The sequence below is a fragment of the Ranitomeya variabilis genome, chromosome 4 (assembly GCF_051348905.1).
Source record: "Ranitomeya variabilis isolate aRanVar5 chromosome 4, aRanVar5.hap1, whole genome shotgun sequence".
Taxonomy (NCBI): domain Eukaryota; kingdom Metazoa; phylum Chordata; class Amphibia; order Anura; family Dendrobatidae; genus Ranitomeya; species Ranitomeya variabilis.
Genome location: NC_135235.1, coordinates 20486766 through 20505541, shown reverse-complemented (window position 1 = coordinate 20505541; position 18776 = coordinate 20486766). Strand labels below are relative to the sequence as shown.

The 18776-nt window shown below is 42.6% G+C and overlaps 1 protein-coding gene across 1 annotated transcript in view; it reads left to right on the top strand.

Annotated features, from left to right (window-relative positions):
* SORCS3 (sortilin related VPS10 domain containing receptor 3) overlaps positions 1 to 8830 on the top strand; it is a 694652-nt gene extending 685822 nt beyond the window's left edge. The window contains exons 26-28 of the mRNA XM_077258082.1: positions 2140 to 2297; positions 3643 to 4810; positions 5436 to 8830. Of these exons, the coding sequence (XP_077114197.1) occupies positions 2140 to 2297; positions 3643 to 3707 (223 nt within the window). The 3' untranslated portion in view covers positions 3708 to 4810; positions 5436 to 8830. The remainder of the gene's footprint in view (positions 1 to 2139; positions 2298 to 3642; positions 4811 to 5435) is intronic.
* The last annotated feature ends 9946 nt before the right edge of the window (positions 8831 to 18776 follow it).

The window sequence follows — 18776 nt, the reverse complement described above, 5'->3', positions numbered from 1 at the left end:
TACCACTGTTGTTGACTTCAGATCTAATATACACACACAAAAAAAAATCACATAAAATAGAAACTTATTTCAACAACCCCAGCTAGAAGCCGAGCGGGGAGAGCAGTATTAATTAGAACAGAGACTACGGAAAAGTTCAACTCTTACCAATATGGAATTTTTTTTATTGAGGAACAGAGGTGTCCATCAGTGAAATGATAGAACCTAAGCTAGAAACAAAATGAGCATATACCTTGCTATAAGTAAGTAAGAAAGCAATAGTGCATAGACAGTACATAGGGGCCTTAGTAAATGCTGGTTTTTATTTAAAAAAAGAAGTATAAAAGTCATCACACCAGCGCCAAGGCGTAACCAGTCGGGACGGTCCAAACCTCTAGTATTAAAACCTTACCATGTGTCATTTGCTTTTTACTTACAAATATCAGGATATTTGTTCAGTTTGTTTCTATCTTAGGTTTTGTCTGTTTATTGGCCAGTGTGAACATGCTCTTACACGGAGCCTGCATACCAACTAGTTAATTTCTTTCAGTTTTGCATCACTGATATTGTATCTAAGGAAGCTTTTGCAGATTTTCCCTTCTCGAATATGGAGTATTCCTTTAATGTTCTCCATTGGTCAGCACATTGTGATTGGTAATTGACAGGGATACCCCGAGAAGTAACGTTTTTTAATCCCCCGCACCTGGTCCTTTGTGTGGTTGATACTTCTGTTCCCTTGATTGATAAATCATGATACACCTTTACTGAGAAACCAGGTACAGATGTAGCAGCTGCCAACATATTCTTTGACCCATTGTATAAGCTTTTCAATACGGGCCGTTGGTGACTTGTTCTGTCCTAGCATCTCTATTTCCCATCCTCATCCCCTAAGATCTCAGTAAAAGATCATAAACCTCCTCAATACTCAGAATATACTTTATACTTTTAGTCTAAAGCAGTAGATGAAGTACATGTTGGGCAGGGAGGAGGGGGATGCAGCTGCAGCTTCTCTCTTTCTATGTTGGTGAGACTAAGTGCTGTGAGAAGGAAGCACATAGAGCACTACGTAAAACTAGGAGATTTTGGGGCATTTAAGGAAACCTGTTACCAGTTTTGGCCAATACAAGTTCCGACCACCACCTTTCTGGTCTGATATACAGAATTCTATAATGCCGTATATCTGCCCCCAACCCGACCTGTAAGAGAAGAAGAAGAGCTTTTATTATACTCACCTGCAGGGTTGTCCGGTCCGAGGAGTGTCGCTGGGCTTGATCCAGAGCCTCCTTTCTTCTTTAGAAGCTGTTCTCCTTCTTGCAGTCTCCCCGGCATCGCGCTCCTGCGCAGGCGCACTTCTCTGCCCCGTTGAGGGCACAGTAAAGTACTGCAGTGAGCAGGGGCCAAGAAAGGTCAAAGAGCCCTGGCGCCGGAGCGCTGCAGTACTTTGCTCTGCCCCCACGCAGCACGCGATGTCGGGGAGACTGTGTGGATGATGTAGGGACCCCCAGGACCTGTGACACCCATCGGACTGGACCGCCCCGCGCAGGTGAGTATAATAAAAGGTCTTTTTCTTCTCTTACAGGTCCGGTTGGGGGCAGATGTACAGCGTTATAGAATCAGGCCTGAAAGTTGGTGGCCACTGGCCATATCTCATATCGGCCAAACCTAGTGACAGGTTCCCTTTAAACACTGCACCAAAGCAAGGGCGTTAAGTACGAGAAAATGGTACATTACCAGAAACCAAGAAGACCCAAAATATGGAGCAATGCTGTTACAGTTTAGGGTTTAATGCTTCTAATATACGAAGGGTCATAGTAGGGTTTTCACCTATTCAGTGCAAATGACAAAGGTTGGGTGTTCTCCCCCAACCCTGTATGGCTTGTTGGCCACTCTCTTACTGTAGCTTTTGGCCATACACTTCTTGACCCATTTGGCAGCTGCCTATGGCCCACCATTAGTAGTAGGGGTCATCATGATCTCTTCCCCCCCCCCCATTCTACACATTAGACCATCAATATCACAGGTTTGGCCACATTTGGTAATTCTGAACGTTTTCTGTGAACATCAAATAATTTTGAAATTAAATTCTTCACATTTCATAAAAAGGAGGATTTTTTGCACAAATTAACAACATTTTGAAAATACTGAATATTTTATCAACAGGAAAATACCATGGATTAATATTTATGCTCAGGTTCAACACGACAAAGAACAGGAAATGATCGGGTCGGTCAGCCAAAACGACAACGCACCCAAAATATCGCTCAGCAACTTCACGGAGGAGGAGCTGATGGACAAGGAGCTGGACGCCCGCGTCATTGGTAATATCTGTGCAGATGAATCTTCTCTGATGCAAAGTGAGCGCTCAGCAAAGGGAATCCAGTCTATTAATCAAGTATCAGGCGGCTTCCAGGACAGTGATGGCAGCAGAGTAATGAATGGGTTCCACATGACTCGTCCGGGCCGGGAGCCGCCTGTTCTGTGACCTCTGCGCCGATAGACATGTCACATCCATTATTACTTTGTCATCATGGTAATGTGTTTCCCGTGCATGCGGAGTGTTAGGGTTCAAGGCGAAGGCAAATTTGATTAGAAAAGCATTTACAGAGCGATCATCGCATCATAGAATCCGGAGCAGTTTAGTGTTACACAATAATGAGACTTCTGGGTCCATCGAGCAAAACGCTGGAAAGTGCTTTATTAATGTGCAGCCGAGCAGCCAATCAGAAGTGAGCACGGAATTATCTGATACTAAGTGTATTAATGGGAAGGTACAATATTCTGTCATCTGTGTATCTATGCATGCATCAGTGATATATTATCTCTATCAATTGTATAATGCTTTCATTATTTCTTTTTTAATTTTCCTTCATTCATTCCTTCCTTCTTAACTTTCTTTATCTTTCCTTTTTCCATTTTCCTTCCTTCCCTTTTTCTATTTTCCTTTCTTCCCTTAGTCTTTCTCTCCTTTATTCTTTCTTTCTTTTCATGACTTCCCTCCTTCCTTGCTTCCCTTTCCTTCCTTCATTTTTCTATTTTGCGTTCTTTTTTCCATTTTCCTTCCCTCCTTTTTTATTTCATTCCTAGCTTCTTTCTTTCTTTTTTCTCACTCTCTTTTTTAATTTCCTTCCTTCCCTCCTTCCTTTCTTCTTTTCTTCCTTGCTTCTTTCCTTCCTTGCTTCTTTTTACTTCCTTCCTTCTTTCTATTTTGCGTTCTTCCTTTTTTCCATTTTCCTTCCTTTATTCTTTCCCTCCTTTCTTCTTTTCTTCCTTGCTTCTTTCTTTCATTCTTTTTTCTCTTCTTTCTTTCTCTCCTTTCTTTCTCTTTTCTTTTTCTTTCCCTTTTCTTTTTCTTTCCATCTTCATTCTTTTCTAATTTCTTTCCTTTTCCTCTCTTCCTTTTTTTCTTACTTTTTCCTTCTTTCCTTTCCTCATTCTTTTATTCCTTCTTTCTTTTTTTCCCATTATTGTCCCTCTCCCTCTTCCTAATAATGATCTTCAAGGATGTTGAATGTTTGGCTATACAGAAGACAGTTAGATGTGAGATAGATCTCTATTTTCTGTAGTAACAAATATGTAACATTTTTGTGATTTGATTTTTGACAATCTTGTTGATCTTTCCTTAAATTTTTCTACTTTCTAATCTTTTTTTCTTTTATTTCTAAGGTCCCATCTCTACAATTGCAAACAGTGAAAGCACAAAAGAAATCCCAAACTGCACCAGTGTGTAATGATGACAGTCGTGCAGCCGGGCCAAAATCTGGACACTTTTTGTATGGAAAGAACCCTCTCATTTTCTGCTCCTTTGTGCCACATTTGTAAAAATGGCAGGTGCTCATCAGAACCTGAAAACTGTCGTGGACACCTGCTTCCTCTCTTTCTTTGTTTCCCCCTTACTTTTTTTCAATAAACAATTGAAGCCGGAGGTGGAAAAAAACAACAACAAAAAACACAAAAGCAGAAACATTGATTATTTTCTCATGGTGGTTTCCATAATCAGCTCAGACAACGTTCCCCCATTGGCTTCGTATCTCCATATTTTGACGGAAGACCCCTGGAGAAATTTCTATGGAGATGATTGGGAAGAGTCAGGTGTTCCTTTTACCTGACCAGATTTGTTCATGATGACCAGGTGTGGAAATCGGGAGACGTGAAGAATCCGATTATTCGTGGTTCTATCTCTGGAATTTACCATGCACTTCATAATAGCGATGACTATGTGGTTTTTACACTGACAAGAATAACTTAATATCTGGAATTCTTAAATTCTATATTTTATTTGTCAGAAATTCAATTTATATAGAAAAAAAAATCGGTCATTTTGTTCTGACAACCGGCATCTATTATACAAATGTGAATTTCTAATTTTTTTTCTTAAGATCTGATGGTTGATATATTGAAATGTGATATTTAATTGGAGAGCGATTTATTTGCTTCTTTCCCCATGCAGCGTTGCAGTAAAAATAGGATAAATCGTATTTATTGTAATCTCAGAAATCCACAAATATTCGCTCCTTTTTCAATTATTTCATCTTCGTTTTCTGATTTATTCTGGAAACTTAGTCTTAAAATTTCCAGTTTCCTTCATTGTATTGATGAGATCATGGCTTTCCCTTTGTACATTTACTTATACCCTGAATAGCCATAAAAATTCAGATTTTTTTTCCAAACTAATAAGTAGAGCTTATTTATAACCATTCAAATTTAAGAACCTCCAGAAAAAAAATCTGATTTACAAGAATATAACATTTTTGGGGATCAGTAAGCAAAAATCCAGCAAAGTGGTGGCCTGTTTTATGCTATTTTCCTAGATTCCTTTCAGGGCTGGGAAGAGGTTAAAGGGAACCTGTCACCCCCAAAATCGATGGTGAGGTAAGCTCACCTTCATCAGGGACTTATCTACAGCATTCTGTAATGCTGTAGATAAGCCGCCGATGTTACCTGAAAGAGGAGAAAAAGACATTAGATTATACTCACCCAGGGGCGGTCCCGCTCCGATGGGCGTCTCAGGTCCGGTACAGCGCCTCCCATCTTCATTCCATTACGTCCTCTTATGGTCTTCACGCCGCGGCTGTGGCGCAGGCGTACTTTGTCTGCCCTGTTGAGGGTAGAGCAAAGTACTGCAGTGCGCAGGCGCCGGAAAGGTCAGAGAGGCCTGGCGCCTGCGCACTGCAGAACTTTGCTCTGCCCTCAACAGGGCAAACAAAGTACGCCTGCGCCAGAGCCGCGGCGTGAAGACCAGAAGAGGACATCATGGAATGAAGATAGGAGGTGCCGGAGCGGACATGAGACACCCATTTGACCGGACTGCAGCGGGACCGCCCCTGGGTGAGTATAATCTAACGTCTTTTTCTCCTCTTTCAGGTAACATCGGGGGCTTATCTACAGCATTACAGAATGCTGTAGATAAGCCCCTGATGATGGTGAGCTTACCTCACCATCGATTTTGGGGGTGACAGGTTCCCTTTAAGAAATATTAATAGTAACATTATATTTACCTGACTTGGCCGACCCCACAAATGTCCTGCCTCCCACTACTGCCCACTTGGTCCCCCACTTACGTTGCATCAGTCTTGAGATCAGTGTTCAGATCAGTCTTGAAATCTGTCATCATATCAGTCTTCAGATCAGTCTTGAGATCAATGGTCAGATCAATCTTGAGTTCAGTCTTCAGATAAGTCTTGCGGTCAGTCTTCAATCAAAAAGCCGATCTGGTCTTCAGATTGGTCTTCAGATTGGTCTTCAGATCAATGGTCAGATCGATCTTGAGATCAGTCTTCAGATAAGTCTTGAGGTCAGTCTTCAATCAAAAAGCAAATCTGGTCTTCAGATCAGTCTTGAGACCAGTCTTCAGATCAGCCTTGAAATCAGTCTTCAGATTGGTATTCAGATCGGTCTTCAGATCAGTCTTGATATCAATGTTCAGATCGATCTTGAGATCAGCCTTCAGATTAGTATTAGTCTTGAGATTAGTCTTGAGATCAGTCTTCAAATTGGTTGTGAGATCAATCTTTTGGTAAAACTTCAGTTCGGTCTAGAAATCAGACTTGAGATTGGTCTTCAAAGTGGTCTTGAGATCAATTTTCAGATTGGTCTTTTGATTAGTCTTCAGATTGATCTTTAGGATTGGTCTTTGACCCAGATCTTCCAGGACTGACTATGCCTCAGGCCATCTCATGGGCCGTGACGCACATTGTTGACTTAAATAACGTGCATTATTCCTTCTGCTATGGGGGTGCAACGCACATCATTGACACGTGTCACTCTCCATGTGACGACACGAGATCTAGTATATTTTTATTATTATTATAATAATTTTTTTTATCCCCTTCCAAGCTTTCTGTTTATTATGCTTTGATCTGAAGAGACATCAGAGCATAATATACATGTTTTCAGGTCAGTTTCCACTACTGTGAGACTGATGTACTGGTGCATAGATTTACTATGGTGCCTGTAACTTCTCAGTGTGTGAAGTTCATGTAAGAGCTGCGCACTTCAGAGCACTTTAGTAATTAGAGTTTTCAGGACCCGGGCCCACCCCTATCGGCAGCACTATATAGCCATATGAAATATATATACATTTCTAATAATAGGTGCACTTTAAGTTCTATAAATGACATAAATACAGTTAGGTCCATATATATTTGGACAGAGAGAACATTTTTCTAATTTTGGTTATAGACATTACCACAATGAATTTTAAACAAAACAATTCAGATACAGTTGAAGCTCAGACTTTCAGATTTCATTTGAGAGTATCCACATTAAAATTGGATGAAGGGTTTAGGAGTTTCAGCTCCTTAATATGTGCCAGCCTGTTTTTAAAGGGATCAAAAGTAATTGGACAGATTAAATAATTTTAAATAAAATGTTCATTTTTAGTACTTGGTTGAAAACCCTTTGTTGGCAATGACTGCCTGAAGTCTTGAACTCATGACCGAAAGAATGATGCTGTGGAACCCCCTGAGAATGAGGCTGTGGAACCCCCTAAGAAAGGGGCCCTGGAACCTCCAGAGAATGAGGCTGTAGAACCCCCTAAGAATGGGGCCCTCGAACCCTCTGAGAATGACACTGTGGAACCCCCCTGAGATTGGGGCTCTGGAAACCCCGAGAATGAGGCTGTGGAACCTCCTGAGAATGGGGCTCTGGAACCTCGTGAGAATGGGGCTCTGGAACCCCCTGAGAATGGGGCTCTGGAAACCCCTGAAAATGGGGCTCTGGAACCCCCTAAGAATGGGGCTCTGAAACCCTCCGAGAATGACACTGTGGAGCCCCCTAAGAATGGGGCTCTGGAACCCTCCGAGAATGACACTGTGGAACCTCCTGAGAATGGGGCTCTGGAACCTCGTGAGAATGGGGCTCTGGAACCCCCTGAGAATGGGGCTCTGGAAACCCCTGAAAATGGGGCTCTGGAACCCCCTAAGAATGAGGCTCTGGAACCTCCTGAGAATGAGGCTCTGGAACCCCCTAAGAATGGGGCTCTGGAACCAACAAGAATGAGGCTGTGGAACCCCCAAGAATGGGGCTCTGGAACCCCGAGAATGGGGCTCTGGAACTCCATGAGAATGAGGCTCTGGAACCCCTAAGAATGGGGCTCTGGAACCCCCCGAGAATGAGGCTGTGGAACCCCCTAAGAATGGGGCTCTGGAACCCCTAAGAATGGGGCTCTGGAACCCCCGAGAATGAGGCTGTGTAACCCCCTGAGAATGGGGCTCTGGAACTCCATGAGAATGAGGCTCTGAAACCTCTAGAAAATGAGGCTGTGCAGCCCCATCCTGAATGGGACGGAGATGAGCATGCTTGGCCTCCACTTTATTCATTGTCTATGGAACTGATGAAAATAGTTGAGTGGAGTGGCGGGTGATCCCATAGACAATGAGTGGAGAGGAGGCCAAGCATGCTCTATTTATGAGACCACCGGCAATCAGGACATTATCCCCTTTTCTATAGATAAGGGATAACTTGATTTTTTGGCAATAACACTTTTTTTTTTAAAACACATAAGAAACATTGTAGCACACAAACAAGGTGCCGCATTATGATTCATTCCAGAATTTTCAAAATCTTATTTAAAAACATTGAATTAAAAAATACTTAAAAAAAACATAAACTGTTGCTGTTGAATTCTACATAAGATACACAACTACATTTTTCAGTTACCATAATGAAAAAAAAAAAATCTGGTCTTTTTTTATTGGAATGGGATGCACTGTAAAATATATTACTGTAAAAATTCTATTGGGTCACAATAAAGTTCCTGAAAGTTTTGTACATAGTTTGACCGATATACACATGAAGGTATATTTTAATTGCACCACTGTCTACAAATTTCTCATGACAACGTCAATATTGTGTTCATAAATTAGGATACATTATGTATTACCGACAGGTTTTTGTTTTTATGCCTTTTTTAACTTATTTTATATTCTTTAAATTCCCCAACTTGCCTTAGAAAATGAATGAGTGAATGTGGATTCTCCCTCCATCGCCCTCTCCTTTAGTTTCATGGGTTCAATGATCGTAGCTCGTCGTAATCACTCTCTGACCCTTTGCATGTTTTTGGCAAGGCGTAATGTACATACAAATGATGTAAATAGCTTTTTAATTTCTTGGAAATAAATTAATGTTTAGTAATATATGAGTCTGGTCTAAGCCACTGTGATACTGGCCCCGCGGTAACAGTTTTTGGTTGACTGTTGTTTCTTTTCTTTTTCTTTTCTTTTTCCTGCTTCCTCGGGGGCGGGGTTGCTTCAATCTTTCTTTATTGTCTACGAATCATGATTTATTCTATTTATATAAAGAGTTTTTTGGAGAAAACATAAAAAATAAAAAGACTATGGTATTATTTTCCACATTCAGATCTTCGCTTTCAATTTGGTGCAAGAGGTTACAAATGGTCGATGAGGTTGTGGCAAGTGAAAGATCCTTTTTAATAGTATGTGACAATCGTCTATGCCCTGTTTGCACAGAAGTACGTGCCACAGAGATGCCCCTAAAGTGCGAGCTGTAGATGCCACCCAGATCATCTGCTACAAGTACATTGTTACAAAACTGCAAACAGACTCTACGGGGCTTGTCAAGAATCCTCAAGAGTGCCATTACCATAGGAAGCAGAAGTTCTGGTGCAGTTGCACCATTTGTCTTATGTATAAAATGGCCATGACCAGCAGGGGGCAGCCTTTATGCTTCTGTGATGCAAATTATTAGAGGTCTTCACAAAGGTCGCCATCTAGTGGTGGCTTCAGACAGGAGAAATGTTGACAATAGGCTTATGGGGAGGAAAGAAATAATGAATTATCCATGATAAAAAAATAATAAAACCTCAAAGCCGTGTTAGATATATATATATATATATATATATATAGAAAAAGGTTCAAGTCATTCACGTAGATTCCTCAGGAAATCATCGTAACAGTAAGGACACTTTACGCTTCCGATGTGTCACTTTTCGAGATGTTGGAGCCTCCATTAGTAACTGTGTAGCACTTGTGCTGTAATGTAGTGTCCTTGCCCTGATTTCCAGCTCCGATATTAAGGGCCATTGATGTCATCCGCGCACATTGTAATTAGCCGTTGTCTCTATTACAGAGATAGTTTCTGTATTCAGAGTAGAGCCGGACGATTGGACATGGAATGGATGGGTACATGGATATACGGCCATAAATCAGACGCCAACCGTCAGATCACGAACACCAGAATCCATCATCTCCATCACCATGCCACCGCGATAGGAGAAGGATTGAAGATCACTGCACATATTCCACACAAAGACGGGGAAATTATTTTTTTTTTCTTTGCCTTTATTAATTGCTATAATTACATATCAGAGTTTTAAAATGAGGGAGGATTATATGAGAGACATGGATTATTCTGTGATCGGCGGCTGTAGGTGCCATTAATGGCAAATTACCTGATGCCGATTGTCCAAGTAGAATATTTAAAAAATAAAAAGATATTCAAAGTTGCATTTAGTATTACATTTTATTGTTTTTTTATGTAACAAATGGGGTGATTTTATCATTGGCTGCTGCGCTGAGAGCATTAAAAAGAAGAGGTGCTTTCTAGTGCCCCTCATAACTAGTAGGTGCATTGTGTGGGGACAAATTTTGCCCCCTTATCGACTTTGGCACTAGATCATCAGTCCTTGTGATACCACTGACAGATCACTAGATGATGATGAGCATCGATTACAAGCCCTGGTCTCAGGCCCTCCCTATACAGTATATCACATTAAGTGACTATGCAGCTACAGCACCTCCATATGTATCACACTGAGCTATAGCACCTCCACGTGTATCACACTGAGCTACAGCAGCACCAGCACCTCCATGTGCATCACACTGAGCTACAGTAGCAACAGCACCTCCACGTGTATCACACTGAGCTACAGCACCTCCATGTGCATCACACTGAGCTACAGTACCTCCATGTGTATCACATTGAGCTATAGCACCTCCATTTGTATCACACCGAGCTACAGCAGCTACATCATCTCCATATGTATCACACTGAGCTACAGTACCTCCATGTGTATCACACTGAGCTATAGCACCTCCATATGTATCACACTGAGCTACAGCAGCTACATCATCTCCATATGTATCACACTGAGCTACAGTACCTCCATGTGTATCACATAGAGCTATAGCACCTCCATTTGTATCACACTGAGCTACAGCAGCTACATCATCTCCATATGTATCACACTGAGCTACAGTACCTCCATGTGTATCACATTGAGCTATAGCACCTCCATATGTATCACACTGAGTTACATCAGCTACAGCATCTCCATATGTATCACACTGAGCTACAGTACCTCCATGTGTATCACACTGAGCTATAGCACCTCCATATGTATCACACTGAGCTACAGCAGCTACAGCATCTCCATATGTATCACACTGAGCTATAGCACCTCCATATGTATCACACTGAGCTACAGCAGCTACAGCATCTCCATATGTATCACACTGAGCTACAGTACCTCCATGTGTATCATACTGAGCTATAGCACCTCCATATGTATCACACTGAGCTACAGCATCTCCATATGTATCACACTGAGCTACAGTACCTCCATGTGTATCACACTGAGCTATAGCACCTCCATTTGTATCACACCGAGCTACAGCAGCTACATCATCTCCATATGTATCACACTGAGCTACAGTACCTCCATGTGTATCACACTGAGCTATAGCACCTCCATATGTATCACACTGAGCTACAGCAGCTACATCATCTCCATATGTATCACACTGAGCTACAGTACCTCCATGTGTATCACATTGAGCTATAGCACCTCCATATGTATCACACTGAGCTACAGCAGCTACATCATCTCCATATGTATCACACTGAGCTACAGTACCTCCATGTGTATCACACTGAGCTATAGCACCTCCATATGTATCACACTGAGCTACAGCAGCTACATCATCTCCATATGTATCACACTGAGCTACAGTACCTCCATGTGTATCACACTGAGCTATAGCACCTCCATTTGTATCACACTGAGCTACAGCAGCTACATCATCTCCATATGTATCACACTGAGCTACAGTACCTCCATGTGTATCACATTGATCTATAGCACCTCCATATGTATCACACTGAGTTACATCAGCTACAGCATCTCCATATGTATCACACTGAGCTACAGTACCTCCATGTGTATCACACTGAGCTATAGCACCTCCATATGTATCACACTGAGCTACAGCAGCTACAGCATCTCCATATGTATCACACTGAGCTATAGCACCTCCATATGTATCACACTGAGCTACAGCAGCTACAGCATCTCCATATGTATCACACTGAGCTACAGTACCTCCATGTGTATCATACTGAGCTACAGCACCTCCATATGTATCACACTGAGCTACAGCATCTCCATATGTATCACACTGAGCTACAGTACCTCCATGTGTATCATACTGAGTTACATCAGCTACAGCATCTCCATCTCCATATGTATCGCACTGAGCTACAGCAGCACCAGCACCTCCATGTGTATTACACTGAGCTACAGCAGCTACAACTCCATGTGTATCACACTGAGCTACAGCAGCACCAGCACCTCCATGTGTATCGCACTGAGCTACAGCAGCTACAACACCTCCATGTGTATCACACTGAGCTACAGCAGCACCAGCACCTCCATGTGTATCACACTGAGGTACAGCAGCTACAACACCTCCATGTATATCACACTGAGCTACAGCAGCACCAGCACCTCCATGTGTATCACACTGAGCTACAGCACCTTCATGTGTAGCGCACTGAGCTACAGCAGCTACACCACCTCCATGTGTATCACACTGATCTACAGCAGCACCAGCACCTCCTTGTGTATCGCACTGAGCTACAGCAGCTACAACACCTCCATGTGTATCACACTGAGCTACAGCACCTCCTTGTGTATCGCACTGAGCTACAGCAGCTACAACACCTCCATGTGTATCACACTGAGCTACAGCAGCACCAGCACCTCCATGTGTATTGCACTGAGCTACAGCAGTAACAACACCTCCATTTGTATCGCACTGAGCTACAGCAGCTACAACACCTCCATGTGTATCGCGCTGAGCTACAGCAACTACAACACCTCCATGTATATCACAATGAGCTACAGCAGCATCAGCACCTTCATGTGTATCGCACTGAGCTACAGCACCTTCATGTGTAGCGCACTGAGCTACAGCAGCTACACCACCTCCATGTGTATCACACTGAGCTACAGCAGCTCTATGTGTATCGCACTGAGCTACAGCAGCACCAGCACCTCCATGTGTATCGCACTAATATACAGCAGCTACAACACCTCCATGTGTATCGCACTGAGCTACAGCAGCTACAACACCTCCATGTGTATCGCACTGAGCTACAGCAACTACAATACCTCCATGTATATCACACTGAGCTACAGCAGCACCAGTACCTCCATGTGTATCGCACTGAGCTACAGCACCTTCATGTGTAGCGCACTGAGCTACAGCAGCTACACCACCTCCATGTGTATCACACTGAGCTACAGCAGCACCATGTGTATCACACTGAGCTACAGCAGCTACAGCATCTCCATGTAAATCACAAAGAGCTACAGCAGCTACAACACCTCCATGTGTATCACACTGAGCTACAGCAGCACCAGCACCTCCATGTGTATCACACTAAGATACAGCATCTCCATGTGTATCACAAAGAGCTACAGCAGCTACAGCATGTCCATGTGTATCACACTGAGCTACAGCACCTCATTGATGCAAAAAATGCCCTTTATGAGAAAAGTAAAATGAATGTCAAAAGTTTATTTTAATGTTGCATCCAATGTAATTTATTAAAAAAAGTGGTAATGCAGTGGTCAGGTAGTGTAAAAGAAAAAAATATCTGGTAGTAGTATTACCAAAAACAGGTCAGAGTTGGCCTTCTTTGCCTCCAACATGCATATTAGTAAGGAGGAAGCAGAGGGAGTTATGGAATATATGGCATATCACTCGTCTCAATCACCACAGGATAATGTTACCTCTGACAGTGACACTGTCAGTTTGAGTCATTGTTCTGCACAGATCAGTATGCCTGATTACCAGTGATTAAGACGAATAATTTTTGGAACATTTTTTAATTTAAAAAACATGAAAAGTTTGTTAGTGTTCTATATTATTAAATACGCTGTTGGTTACTATCAGTTTACCATTCTTTACTATGGTGAGGTTACTTTGGCATTACTAAAGCTGTGTTTGCGTTGAAGAACATGAAAAAGGTTGGATACAGTCCATGGAGACTTTATAGTGTTGCACAACTAAAGGCAATTGGAAGCTTCAAGTATTTTGGAAACATTTGTCGAACCCGAAGAATTTGGATTTCAAAAGATATGATCATCTCTAGTTTCTGACCCCTCTGCTTGTTGTCACTCATTGCACTGATTACTAACGCCACTGCTCTCTGTATAACAATATATCTATTGTAAATGTCTTCGGAATATGTTGATGTTGGATATACAATTGAAGTTTATTATAGTGGTTGGTAATGATAGGGGCGATAACAGTCAATGTCGGGGTAGTAATCTTTCTGTTTGTAGTATCCACTCACTGGAATTAACAATTCCGCATTAACCTGCCTAATTCTTCGTAGTTAGAGACAAGACATTTCGTTAACGAGCCCCATTCCTGTTGTGCTCAGTTCTGCTCCACATTCCTTGGCTGAGCTAATGGGGAGCCAAGAGACCGGTGTCTGGTCAATGAAAGGTTAGATAGCGAATGCTGCGACTGAAAGCTCGGCCAGGAATATATTCTGCGGAGAGTGCGAGCACAAAGAGCGCAGCAGTGTGTGATTCAGAGCGAGCGCAGACAAGCGTAACTCTGTATCTCATTTACTCAGACAACCATATCTCTATATCTAATTTAAGCCAAGACATCCTGCCCGGAGAGTGCCAGCATCTGAAAATTTATAGCGAGAGGAACAGCAAGAAATGTGTGTTGAGGGCCGAGTCACGGCCGAGGAGATCCGGACAGGCCTGGGAATTATCTGCTGCTGCAGAAATGCGGAGATTCCTACAGATTTGTATCAATTTGTTATGTAACCATTCTTGGAAATGATCTATAAAGGGTATGAAAGAGAAATAGGATAATACACAAACATAGAATCATAGAAAGCTACAAGAAAATCACTACAGCGGTGCACAAAGACGATGTTGGAGTTCACCCAAAAAAATATTCTTAGGTTTTGTCCTACTGGATATACCAGACAGATGATTATTAATATCTAATAGTTTATGTATGAATCATCCCATGAAAAATAGACCCAGGTAGTAAATCTTAACTCCAAGGTCACCTCCAAATAGGATTTTCCTCTGTTAGACTTTTGGTTTCCATTTTGGTGTTAGAAATCGGCTCATCAGAAAATCCTTTGGTTTTGGTTGGCCATCCTGACATTGACAAAGTCTGTGGGACATACTGTACTCACTTGTCCCCTCTCCCATACCGGTCTCCAATGTGGTTAGATGTCGGCACTCTGATCATGGGATGCGGTTACCAATGTGCACTCACTTCCTGCTCAGCGCATTTGAGCCACCCTCCCACCAAGTCATTTTAATGAGACTAAACATTTTAATCAGGGTCCTATGGGGCCAGTTAGTGGCTAAATTGCAGGCTAGGTGGTCAATAAATTTCCACATCATTCCAGCTGGGTGCCAGTTATTCTACATATTGTAAAACCGCTCTATTGCACTTACATGTGGCTGACTAGAGTTCAATTCAGTTTGGGCAGATTCACTCAATTTGAGGGCAGATAGACGGAAATAAATTCAGTGAGAATCGAATCTGCCGGGAAAGGGTTAAATTATGGTAATCTTTTCGACTCACCTCTTCTCGGCTTTCCCAGCACCTGTTCTGCCAAAGCAGCTTGCTATCTGACTCTTTAAGTGGCTCATCTGTGGTCTTCTCCCTGCAGGTTATCTGCTGGTCATCACCACTGATCAGGCTCCATGCAGTCACATGGGGCACAAGTCACTGAAGTGTTGCCATTACCCTACACTAATTCACCATGAACTCTTTAACAAGTTTAAATTGCCAAGTATGTTGTTGTTACCACCTTAGTTCCCTGAACCCCAAGAACATTTGCATGCACACTTTCTCTCCCAAAGACCACCAGGGATATTGGTGTGAACCTTTCTACTACCTGAAATCACTAGAAATCTTGGCATGAACTCTTTCACTCCCAGAGACCACTAGGGCCATTGGCATAAACCATTTCACTCAATGAGACTACTGAGAACACCAGGGTTACTGTTATGAACCCTTCCAATGCCTGAGACCACCACAGATGTCACGAACCCCTCCGCTGCCTGAGAGCATCAGAGATGTTGTCATGAAACCTTACACTACCTGAGAGCACCAGAGACCACCAGAGATGTTGTCATGAACCCTTCTACTATCTGAGACCACCAGACATGTTGTCATGAACTCTTCTACTACCTGAGACCACTAGAGACGTTGTCATGAACCCTTCTACTACCTGAGACCACCAGAGATGTTGTCATGAACCTTCTACTACCTAAGACCACCAAAGATGTTGTCATTAACCCGTCTACTACCTGAGAGCACCAGAGATGTTGTCATGAACCCTTCTACTACCTGAGACCAACAGAGATGTTGTCATGAACCCTTCTACTACCTGAGACCACCAGAGATGTTGTCATAAACCTTCTACTACCTGAGACCACCAGAGATGTTGTCATGAACCCTTCTACTACCTGAGACCACCAGAGATGTTGTCATGAACCTTCTACTAACTGAGACCAACAGAGATGTTGTCATGAACCCTTCTACTACCTGAGACCACCAGAGATGTTTTCATGAACCCTTCTACTACCTGAGATCAAAAGAGATGTTGTCATGAACCCTTCTACTACCTGAGAGCACCAGAGATGTTGTCATGAACCCTTCTACTACCTGAGACCACCAGATATGTTGTCATGAATCCTACTACTACCTGAGACCACCAGAGATGTGGTCATGAACCCTTCTGCTACCTGAGACCAACAGAGATGATGTCATGAACCCTTCTACTACCTGAGACCACCAGAGATGTTGTCATGAACCTTCTACTACCTGAGATCACCAGAGATGTTGTCATGAACCCTTCTACTACCTGAGACCACCAGAGATGTTTTCAGGAACCCTTCTACTACCTGAGACCACCAGAGATGTTGTCATGAACCTTCTACTAACTGAGACCACCAGAGATGTTGTCACGAACCTTCTACTAACTGAGACCACCAGAGATGTTGTCATGAACCTTCTACTAACTGAGACCACCAGAGATGTTTTCAGGAACCCTTCTACTACCTGAGACCACCAGAGATGTTGTCATGAACCTTCTACTAACTGAGACCACCAGAGATGTTGTCATGAACCTTCTACTAACTGAGACCACCAGAGATGTTTTCAGGAACCCTTCTACTACCTGAGATCAAAGAGATGTTGTCATGAACCCTTCTACTACCTGAGACCACCAGAGATGTTGTCATGAACCTTCTACTAACTGAGACCGCCAGAGATGTTGTCATGAACCTTCTACTACCTGAGAGCACCAGAGATGTTGTCATGAACCCTTCTACTACCTGAGACCACCAGAGATGTTGTCATGAACCCTTCTACTACCTGAGAGCACCAGAGATGTTGTAATGAACCCTTCCACTACCTGAGACCACCGGAGATGTTGTCATGAACCCTTGTACTACCTGAGACCACCAGAGATGTTGTCATGAACCTTCTACTAACTGAGACCACCAGAGATGTTGTCATGAACCTTCTACTAACTGAGACCACCAGAGATGTTTTCAGGAACCCTTCTACTACCTGAGATCAAAAGAGATGTTGTCATGAACCCTTCTACTACCTGAGAGCACCAGAGATGTTGTCATGAACCCTTCTACTACCTGAGAGCACCAGAGATGTTGTCATGAACGTTCTACTACCTGAGAGCACCAGAAATGTTGTCAAGAACCCATCTACTACCTGAGACCACCAGAGATGTTGTCAAAAACCCTTCTTCTGCCTGAGACCACCAGAAATGTTGTCATGAACCCTTCTACTACATAAGAGCACCAGAGATGTTGTCATGAACCCTTCTACTATCTGAGACCACCATAGATGTTGTCATGAACCCCTCTATTACCTGAGACCACCAGAGATGTTGTCATGAACCTTCTACTACCTGAGACCACCAGAGATGTTGTCATGAACCCTTCTACTACCTGAGACCACCAGAAATGTTGTCATGAACTCATCTACTACCTGAAACCATCAGAGATGTTGTCATGAATCCTTCTACTACCTGAGACCACCAGAGATGTTGTCATGAACCCTTCTACTACCTGAGACCACCAGAGATGTTGTCATGAATGCTACTATTACCTGAGACCACCAGAGATGTTGTCATGAAGCCTTCTACTACCTGAGACCACCAGAGATGTTGTCATGAACCCTTCTGCTAGCTGAGAGCACCATTATAATGGAATGACTGATCTACTCTAGATAACCAGGAACTTTGACACTAAATGATAAGTACTGTGAATATTAACCCCTTCAGTCACCTTATGCCACCAAATATCATTATGAACCCATTAATGGTCCTGGACAGTTTTAGGAGTCATGGATCTTGATCAGTACAGCAGTTACCCTGGACGATCGTCTATCTGTTCATTATGGAAGGATTATCCTTTATTTCCAGATTCACTTCTCTACAGTAGAACTTTTATAATATGATATGTTTTCTCTATAATATTCTGCAGCATCGTATATAGAAACAATTCAATGCACCGTAATATGAAAAAATGGCATCAGCCCAACAAGCCATTCCATTCCCCAGCAAAAAAAAACAAGCTAATCTGGATAAAATACATATTTGACTCTTCTCTGGGTCCTGCTCTGAGTGTTTTTCTTTAGATTAACCCACAAACAGCAGCTTAATTCTTTCCCCTCGCAGTTTTTATTCCCTGATGCCCTTTGTTTTCATTTGCAGCATAAAATTTCAATGATTTTTCCCCGCTCTAACCTTGCTGTGAACATGGCAGTCCCAGTGGTACCATTTACCCTAGAAACAGCCGAGCAGAGCAGCCGAGGAGGAATGCTAATTTCTTCCAGGAGACGTCTATCTCTCGGGTATTAAAGAGGTAATTGAGTATTGAAAAAAATGTATATTCAGTGGTGAGTGCCGTAAATAAGATGCACCGGGGTCTTTATACTTCTCCTGGCTCCGACCCGCTAGATTATTTGTCTTTACAGGGA